The following is a 10,258-nucleotide window of genomic DNA, read 5'->3' as shown; positions in this document are numbered from 1 at the left end:
AGAAGCTTAAATAAATTCCTAAAGGTTCTATGTTCAATTTCCCACATTTTCATGATTTTTATTTAAATTTTTTGACAACATTAGCTAGCGTGAACACCCTTGTGCCGTCCAACTAGTTTTCATGCATGGGGAAAGATTCTTTCTTTTCATGACAAGTAAACATACCATATTTTACAACCTTGATCCACTTTTTGCTCCTTTGTCCCCTTAACATGCCTATTATCCTCACCCTTACCTTGTGTGTTGTACATTGAATCTGGACAAGGTGAAATACAACTTTAGTGTTCATCTTTTTATCTTTCCTTTCCATATTGCCGCCCCTCTCTTTTGCTCCTTCCTTTCTCACTATTTTTCTTTGTTTTAGCCACCGTTCCACCACCCTTGGACTAATACTTCTCTTCTCCACCACTCAATTGCCACTCGAACCACCACCACCACGCCATCAAACCTCTTCATTATCCCCGCTCCTCCCACCCGTTTGGTACATCGCCACCCCTTTGCACTACCATTGAACACCGTGGCCACCACCTTGTACCACCATCAATAATACTATCTCTTTCTCTCCACTTTTATACTTTTCTTCCTTTCTACTTTCTCCTTCTCCCCTCTAGTACCGCAACACCCTTCTTCCCTCCTCCTCAGTCAGATTTTCACCGGATAGCCGCTGTCGTTGATGCGCTGCCACACCTCTACCAACTTTGGTGATTTTCTTCACCATTTTCTAATCACCATCATTCTTATAGTGATAAAAAAATCATATACCATCTATTTCAATTAGATTTGATTTTTTTTAAATGTTGTTCTTAATGACTCACTTTTTCAAGTGACTATTTTCTCTAGACTCAATTTTTCCTATCTGAATCAAGATCACGATGATCCTCCAACCCTCTCATTTTAATCAATATAGAGTATGTATAGTGGCTGATTGAAAACCACCATTTATTTCTTATCCTCTTCTGGCCGATTGTATTATGGGAAATAAGATGTACTTTCCTTCGATTCTTACACCTTGTACCTTATTTGTTTTGATGAAGGGACAATTGTTATCAACATGAAACAACTCTAACTTGGGAAGTGAATAACAATTTCAAGCTAATCAACGCAAGTATGGGTTGGACATCTAGACTAATTCAATTATTATTAATAGAATGCTTAAAAATGACAGCCTCATGATAAATTATTATTTTATATTCAGATCGGTAATATATTTGGTTAAGATCCAAGTGTGGACATTCTTTAGAGTGGAGTTCCGCGCTGATTCTACTGTCAGATGTGGGTCTAACTTAATACCAGTTATATATATTGTTAAAATTCCTAAATAAAAACATTATTACTTGATTTTTGTTTTATGTGAATACTTTAAGTATTCCGAACCAACTAATTTGTGAAAGTATGTTGTGTGGTTACGTTTATCACTAATTTGAAGTACATGTTGTTCTCATTCTCATGTTATGTGATATTATGCATAAATGATTATTCATGACTGTTAAAATGAAATCTTTTGATCCATCATGATAATATGTGATTTGCATGTCAAAACATGCCTATGTGATACGAAGTGTTAAATGATTTAATGAGAATGATTTACATGCCTAAAGTGTTATTCTGTAACAAAGTGAAAACATGTTTATTGTGGCCATATCACATGCAACGGGTGGGACATGTGTAAGGAGGAAGTACTGGTAGTTTATCTGCATACTGGTGGCTTGTCCACAATACTGGCAACTTGTCTGCATTACTGGCAGTTTATCTGTACTACTGGTGGCTTATCCATAATATTGGCAATCTATCTGCACTATTGGTGGCTTGTCTACATTACTGACAACTTTTCTGCATTACTGGTGGCTTTGTCCACAAAATTGGAGTGTTTTGGATGGACGAGTTATGGAAACTTCATTTTAAAGTGTAGCAGAGTTGGGTAGGAACGTTTTCTGAAAAACTTGCACTAATTTTTGAAAAGCTTTGCATTGATATCCTCATGCATATTACAATCTGTGAAATTGTGTTGTTATGTATAAATTCTGTTATTTTTATGAAATGTATGTTTTGATAACTAGTTGTCACCCAAGTTACGACTCTGTGGAATTAAACTGTATAAATTCACTATAATATTTTGATTTGTATACTGAATTTCTACTTAATACTTGAGTTAAGACTCACACTGAGCTGTATAGCTCACCCTCCTATAATTTTCTAATTTTACAGATAACCCCAAGGTTAGGATTCGTTGACGGCATTTGGAGGAGTTTCTAGAAATTCTTTTTAAATTAAAGTAATTAAAGTTATTTTTGGGTTGTAATAAGTTTGAGTATGAACTATGGTATGAGACATTACTTTGGAGATTTTCATTCTAATTTGTGTAAATTGCTTGCATGACATCAAGTTTTAATAACTACATAAATAAGTACTTGATAAGATTATGCATGAAACTTGGTTTTATTAAAACTTGACAAAATCACTCTTTTTCGCCGACAATGAAAATGAGTTTTAGACAAAAATATGACTTAGTTATTGAGGTTTAAAATTGTCTATTGATGTTTTATCGAATTTACATGAAATATTGATTTTAACAAAATAGGGTTTTAGCAAAAATTTCGCATTGCGATTTTTATAAAAATATGTCAATATTACGTTTTCATTGCAATTTTGAGAAATGAGTTTTAATAAAATTAGACTTAGTTTTCAAAATTACAAATGCTTACAAATGAGATTTTTAAAGATATTTGATTTCTGATGTTAACATGTTTTTTCCCAAATAATAATGAATAACCAAGCTCTTTAGTTTTGAATAAATAAACGAATGCTTTTGAAATATGATTAAAATTATGAAAGTTTTGAATGGCGATCAAACTTTTACAAATACATAAAGTACCAAAAACATTGATTTCTAAAATTCTTGTTTTCACTAGTTTTGAACAATTTACGCAAATGGTTTAAAAAGTATGTCTGAAAGCCAAGAAAGATTTTCTTGGTCATTCTAGTGGCCAATATAGCTTTTCGAATTCGGCCATAACCTCTAGGTCAGGTTTGGGGTGTTATAGACATAATTTTGAAGATGTTTTGCATGTGCTTAGAGATTGCTCTATTGCGAAGGATGTTTGGCTACAGGTTGTTCCACACAGTCAGCAAAACAAATTATTTTCATGTGAGTTACCTGACTAGTTAATTTTTAATTTAAGCTCTAATGTATTGTTTTCCAATGATGACAGTAGTTGGTCGAGCCTCTTTGGTTTGCTTGCATGGCGATTTTTGGAAGAAAATAAATTGTTTCATTTTCCAAGGATTTTCTTGGAGCTCTTCTAAGATCGTAAACATTTCTATTAGTTGGGCTAAGCAGTATCTTTTGGCTCATAAGGAAGAATCAGATCAGGAGCTTGTTTGTGTTCAAGATAATCCTTTGTCAAATAATTGGCTTGTCTTAAATTCTGATGGTTCTGTTAAGCCTGATGTAGGGTCTTTCTCTACCGGAGGAGTTATACGTGATCAGAGAGGGGTGTGGATCCTTGGTTATGCTCGTCCATTAGGAATTTGTTTAGTATTTGATGTTGAACTTTGGGGTATCTTGGATGGAGTATTCTATTACAAAGTCAAGGATGTGATAGGATGTTGATCCAATCTGACAATCTAGAGGTGATTAAAGCAATTCGGGAAGGTGTTTTAGTTATTTTGAATTTCGCTTTGATCTGGAGGATTATTGAAATATTACAACATATAAGATAGTGGCATATAAGATATGCTGGTTTTATGCTGGTTTTTGCCGAAGCTCTTTCAGAACTTTTAAAAATTTTACAGTGTGGTAGAGCTAGTGGTTTTTGTGATTTTAGTAGTTTGATTTAATTTCTTTTGTTTTTTATCACCAAAAACAAAAAGAAAGACTATAATTATTCCAAAATGAAAAACTGACGTGAAAGGTTTGACTTTTATTTATTATATTTAATATTTAATATATTTTATCTTTACTCTTACTGATTACCTACTTAAAAGTTACCTCACATTTTTCAAAATTTTACTGTGCTTATTTCGAAAATTCAATGTTACATGATTAAAGGTTTAGTGGACCTTACTTTTTTTTGACATTTAATTCCAAACCTTGAATTATTTTAAATCTCATGAAATCGAATTGAAAAGAGATCTCATTATTACCCACATAATCCGAATTATGCGAGTTCAAATACTTGCCACACCCACCCACAGTAATTGACTAACTAACATCCATAACAAAGCTCATGGCAAGGTCTAAAGGAGTTCTAAATCCAATAGACAAAAGGCCCACATGAGCTCAGACTCTCTAATGCACAAAGCTTAACTGCTAATCGAAAAGAAGTCACATGACGATATGGGTGTTCAGCCAAAATGCACGAAAATATGTTAATAACGTCCCTGACAAATAGGGAACATCATGACAAGCAGCCGCAGGATCCAGATTTGGGCAACCCAAAGTCCCAATTCAACTTCACTCATACATCAACAATGCTAACGTGGATTCTTGAATCTGATTTACAGAATCGTACAAGATTTGAGAAGGAAAAAGATAAAAGTAGAATCAACACAATTTCAAAAAAAAATAGTAATAATAAACAAAAATATATTACTACGTATAGCAAAATTATACATGGCTATATTTTTCCACGTGGCGTCCATTACTAAAATGAACAATTACACTAGACTAAAATTTGAAGGTCATCATACACTTGGAAGATCCTACTTAGTGTGCATCTAACAGAAATATAGATTATGACAGACAGATATTAGCAACAGTTAATCCAACAAAGTATTGGAACATTAGCGTCTGATGCTGTCGAATTGCTTTGCTTTCAATTTTGGAAGAATTCTGAAGGTATTGAAGGAGGCCAATTCTTCTTTGCAACACACTTATACTGATCCAAAAACATAATACCGAAGCTTCAGATATCAAATCCACATTTCAGCTATAAAAAATAAACAATCTCTCTTTCTTTCTTTCTTTTTTTTTTTGTTTTTTTTAAATATCATTTGTTCAATCAATTAGTTGTTTACCTTATGTTGATTGTATTTCTCCCTGATTGCTGGCAAAGTAGAGTTGTTGTTACAGCATAATCTATGAAGATCCTTAACACAGTCACATAGATCAGATGGCTTGTAAAGAGTGTAATGCTGCAAGGTTGAATTCTGTGCGCCATAATACATGGAGATTAGACAGACTATATCATATATATTCAGACTCTTTTCTTTTTTCTAAAATACATGTATCTAATACATATTAGGAAATGATATATATTCGTATCAGTCCGGGTAAAAAAATAGTCATATATCAAGTTCTTTGAAGAAGTTGCATGGACATACCCAAGGTTTCTTTGAAGGAAGAAGAATGAATTTGGCCAGGAAAATTGCAGAAGCAGCGATAAGTGATGGAGCATGACAAAGCATACTGTACTCTAGGAGAGAGAGTTCAGTGATATAGTTGGCCATGCACTCTAATTGCATTAATGGAACCTAATCACAAACCACCACAGGAATGTTATTTTGAATATAACAAAGGGGGAGCCAAATGATGAAGCAATGATAACCCAAAGACAAATTACCTCATTGATCCCTTGAGCAGCTCGAACAAACCGTCTGAAAACGAAATGGCATATTATCTATGAGCACTAGTTAATACAAGAAAGGGAAACTTGTACATTCAATAATGATGAGCTTTTGGCAATTTTACCTTAAGAAACATTTAGCTGTTGGGGCAGTCATTTCAAACTTCAAGTAATTCAAAACAGAAGATTCCATTTCTATAACCTCCTCCTTGAAATATGTATTATCAGTGATGTAGCAGAACTCCTCCACCTGAGGAGCGCAAATCTCCTCATATTTTCTGATGGAATTGAACACTGTAATGTTAACATTGTATCCATCCATGGAAACATCTTGCAGATGAAAAAAGTAAAGAAACAAAATAAGGGAATGTCGTTTTTCTTACGCTGCAATCATCATGCAGGCAACACCAAGCAACTGTAGGCGTTGCCTGTTCATCATATTCCCTGAAAGATACCGATCTATGTAGTTCACAGTCAAATATAATGTATCTGGTACAAGCCTGTACTCTTCAGCCACCTGCAAGTAAAAATTGAAAGTCTAGACTTAAATAAGGTGATAGCAAAGAGTCTATGTTGTTCGGACTCTTTATTTCTCATGTGTACTGGATTCTAAATAAACATGAACTTCATAAGCAGACAGAAAATTTACTTCTACAAGCCAATCAATTAGAATTGCACGCATGTTGGAATTTATGTCTTTCTGAATTCTCTCCATGAAGTCAGTGGAAGGTCTTTTCTTCACCTGAAAACCAACAGAAATAAGTTTAGGAGCAAATCCAAGCGGACAGACCTATACAGGCACACAAATAAGAACCAGAACCACAGCCAGAGCTTTCCAATCCAATCAGGACAAACCTCAGATGCACGTAGGTGCTTGTAAATATCACAAGCAAATGTTGCGCAAAGCTGTGGATCCATGTAATTGTCATCAACATCAATTATCTTATCATCCATTTCCATCTCTGCAACTGCATCTCTATTGCATATATTCCCTGCAAGTACAACAGTAAGAAATGATTGTTTAACCAAGGCAATTGTTTAGAAACTAGCTTTCTTTTTGCACTGGATACTGAACCTGTTGATTCAACATGGTCCGAAATGCAGAGATTTCTGAACGTCTTTCGTTCAATCGAATCAACAGCCGTAACATCATGATTGTCCATATATTCAACTTCAGGACTTTTGAAAGAATCACAGGTAGACATTGTCTCGTCCGTGGAAACTGATAAGCCATCTGATTTGCTAGGCGAAACCTCCATGATAGATGGTGGAGGAGGGATGGTGGAGATAGTAGCAGGAGGAGGGGGCAAGGCCACTTCATTTCCTCTTGGAAAAGATAAGACAACCTTGGGAGGCGGAACTGAACCGGGTTCTACATGTGTTAAAGGTAAAACATGTCCTGAAAAACCTACATTATTGTTATCAGGCATTGTCTTCCTGGTCTTGGGGACTTTGTTTGAACATAGTACCTTCAAATTCAAAAATCAAGAATCAAAAGCTGAAGCACCCCAAGAGTATCACCAATATGAGACATAGCGTTAATGGCGTTAAAATATGAACAGACACAGATGCTAAGCATTGTTTTCAATTGGATTACAATGTAACTAAAATGCGTAATAAGAAATCAAAAGAGTTGCAAATTTGTAAAAGAAAAAAAAAACCATTTTGACTACAAATTACAAGAAATATCAAATTTGCTGCTCAAAATTCTTTACCTGACTAAGAATTACTTAGAAAATGAAATAAAGGCAACCCAAAATTGTTCTGCTCATAGTTCTTTTTAATTAACGTAAAATCAAGTTCTTGACATAACTTTGAAGTTCCCATCAAATTCAAAGAACAATGTAACTCCTACATTGCCTCTTAAAAAAAAAATCCGGAAACAATGAACAAGAAACAAGAAAAGAGAGGAGCATAAGACCCACCAAAGAAGAAGCCGAAACGGAGCTTCTTGAGGTGTTCTTCTGGTTAGAAATGTTACTAAGAGGGACTCTCTTTTTAGGCATAGAAGCCATGACTTTTCCGACGTTATCCGAGGACGATGCATGTCGTTTGGCCAAAGACGACGTCGTAGAGGAGGAAAACGACGATCGCCGATTACCATTTTGCGTCGACATATTGCAGCTTTCTTTGTTGGAAAGAGAGTAGCAAAGAAAGCCGTGGTTTCCGTTTTTATATTTTTCTTAATCATCCTTTTGAGGCGGGGAAATGGGGTGATTTGAAATGTCCAAACATCCTGGCCGTTGCTTCCACTCGATAATCGTTAGGAGCGTAAAATGTGGGGGCCACCCCATTTTAATTTTTGGTTCTTGTTCAATTTAAAAAACGACACGTGAAAATACCATGGTTCGGGGGTTTTGGTCTTTCAACCCAATTGAGAGCATAAGTCAGAGCTGGGTGTATTAGGTTACAGGTATTTTTTTGAATTCAAATTTCAAACGGTCAGAAGATCTGTCGCCTTCTACAAATTTGAATAATTGAACTTTGGCAGTTATTTTTACATAAAAAGTAGACAATTATCAAGCAAGTACAAATTTATTCTTTTATTTTATTTTAGACTGAATAATGTTACTGATTATATATTTTTCAAAATATAATTTTATAATATTTTTTAAATTGGTTCAATTCATCAAATATTTGTTAACCCTCAACCAAAATTAAACTTCTTGCCTCACCCACATTTATTTAGTTTCAAAATAATAAACTTTAAATTCATGATGATAAATTTAACCCATAATGTTCACTCATTTTATCATTTTGATCCTTATTCTTTTTTGGGTTGTTTTGGCACTCAACTTTTAAATTTTGACAAAAACACTAATTAAACTGTTAAAATTGTAACGACATTGATGTGACCACTAATGTGATAGTCTACGTGTAATTCATAAAAAATAAAATAAAAGTTAATAAAAATATTTTAAAATCAACAAATTTCAAAAGTTTATAAAAATTTATTCATGTCAGTAGTGAAGTATATGTAAAGTGTCACATTAGCTATCACATCAATATTGTTAAAATTTTAACAATTCAGATAATTTTTCCGTTAAAATGTAAACAATTTAACTAAAATTTTAAAATTAAGGGTCAAAATGATAAAATAAAAATAAAAACCAAAACGATAAAATAAGTAAAAGTTAAAATTAAATTTATCTTTACATTTTTTTGAGAAGTTTTAAATGGAAAGTTTCAACTAAAAATGCTTATCATTTTTATTTTAATTTTGGGTCCTCCCTCGTAAACAAAGATTTGCAAGGGAAATCCACTTTTTGAGTGGAATCAAAAGCTAGTGATGTTGATGCTCATGACGATGCCAGCGCACGCCACCGGTTTTGTGCTCACATTCCTCGTAAAAATCTGAACTTATTGTACTCGAAAATAAGTATATATATAGTGTATATATATAGTTTAGGGTGTTGTTTTATTAATTTTTAAATATTTTATTTTAATTTAATCTTTTAATAAATAAAAAGTATGTAATTATAAAATATTTTTAAAAAATATTTAACTAATTATATTAATGTTATTTAATTTTAAAATATTTAATATTAAAACAATGCAAAAATTTATTATGGTTTGAATTTTAATATTAACTTATTATAACTTAAATAATATTAGAGACAATATTGTTGAGAGGGCAATCGCATATCTCAAAAAATTAATTTTCATGAACCGTATAGCGGATATGGAGGAAACCTTGATAGTACCAAAAAAAACTTAATAATATTATTTTTATAGTTTATTTTTATGTATTATTAAATTAATACTTTTAATGTTAAAAGTGTTAATATTTAATATTTTATAATTTTATATTTATCTTTATTGTACTTTAATTAACTATTGAAGTTAACTTTTATTACATTTGGAAATATAAATTTAACTAGTTTGTATTATCGTGTAATACACATGTTAATTGAGTGTATAATTTATTTCAACTAAGTTATTGTGATATAATACTTGGAATATATAAATAAATAAGTAATGATGGGTATATATATATTTTATTTATATGTGATATGTGAGTGTTGCAAATAATTTATAAAAAATGAAAGGAGGCTTTTAATGTGTGGAAAAAATAGCAGTTGCACAAAAATAAAATTACAATAAATTAATAAAACTAAAATGAAATCTAAAAATAAAATTACAATAAATTAATAAAACTAAAATGAAATCTAACTTATTAAAATTTCTAATTCCTTGCCCAAGTAATATTTTCCTGAAACATAAAAGTAAAATTATAGTTAGAAGAAATACACAATAGAAATATATATAACATGTGTAAAAATATATTTATTATATTATTATTTTATATTTGGGTACATATTTTTGATGGTGTATTGAGGTTTCTGTGCATTTATTTGAAGGAATTTAGTTTTTTACTTTTAAGATTTCAAAATCTAAATTTTATTATAAACCTTGTTGAAATTCTTATACTAAATTGAGGTTGATTACAAATGCCAAATTTTTTTACATATATATCAAGGTTTTTTTTTTAAATTTCAATATGTCACTTCAATTAATTTAATAAAAAATTTTAACGATGTTGACAATTGGACATGAATCTAAAAATATAAAAGTATATTTTAACTGTAATAAATTCCAAATGTACAAATAGTATAGAGACTTGGAGGGCTAAATTAGCCATATATGCCACTGTTTTTTTTTTTAATTAGGCTTATAAGCCTCTTTTTTTTTTT

General features: G+C 31.9%; 1 protein-coding gene across 1 annotated transcript; it reads right to left on the bottom strand.

Moving 5' to 3' along the window:
- Window positions 1-4,568: 4,568 nt before the first annotated feature.
- Window positions 4,569-7,729, bottom strand: LOC105784131 (cyclin-A1-1). Its single transcript, XM_012609928.2, has 10 exons — window positions 7,490-7,729; window positions 6,640-7,033; window positions 6,420-6,556; window positions 6,214-6,306; window positions 5,948-6,081; window positions 5,690-5,842; window positions 5,562-5,595; window positions 5,323-5,472; window positions 5,017-5,148; window positions 4,569-4,877 (listed from the first exon to the last, which is right to left on the bottom strand). The coding sequence occupies exons 1-10, from the start codon at window positions 7,679-7,681 to the stop codon at window positions 4,815-4,817; spliced, it is 1,482 nt and encodes a 493-aa protein (XP_012465382.1). The 5' UTR covers window positions 7,682-7,729; the 3' UTR covers window positions 4,569-4,814.
- Window positions 7,730-10,258: the final 2,529 nt, after the last annotated feature.

This window comes from Gossypium raimondii, chromosome 2 (assembly GCF_025698545.1).
Source record: "Gossypium raimondii isolate GPD5lz chromosome 2, ASM2569854v1, whole genome shotgun sequence".
Lineage (NCBI taxonomy): Eukaryota > Viridiplantae > Streptophyta > Magnoliopsida > Malvales > Malvaceae > Gossypium > Gossypium raimondii.
Note: the sequence above shows the minus strand (reverse complement) of the source record. Positions and strands in the feature narration are given on the sequence as shown.

Coding starts and splice junctions, on each gene's coding strand:
- LOC105784131 (XM_012609928.2), bottom strand. CDS start 7,681: ATGTCGACGCAAAATGGTAATCGGCGATCGTCGTTTTCCTCCTCTACG. Junction 5,596..5,689: donor ACAGCTAAATGTTTCTTAAG/GTAAAATTGCCA, acceptor TTTCGTTTTCAG/ACGGTTTGTTCGAGCTGCTC. Junction 4,878..5,016: donor AGAAATACAATCAACATAAG/GTAAACAACTAA, acceptor TTTTTGGATCAG/TATAAGTGTGTTGCAAAGAA.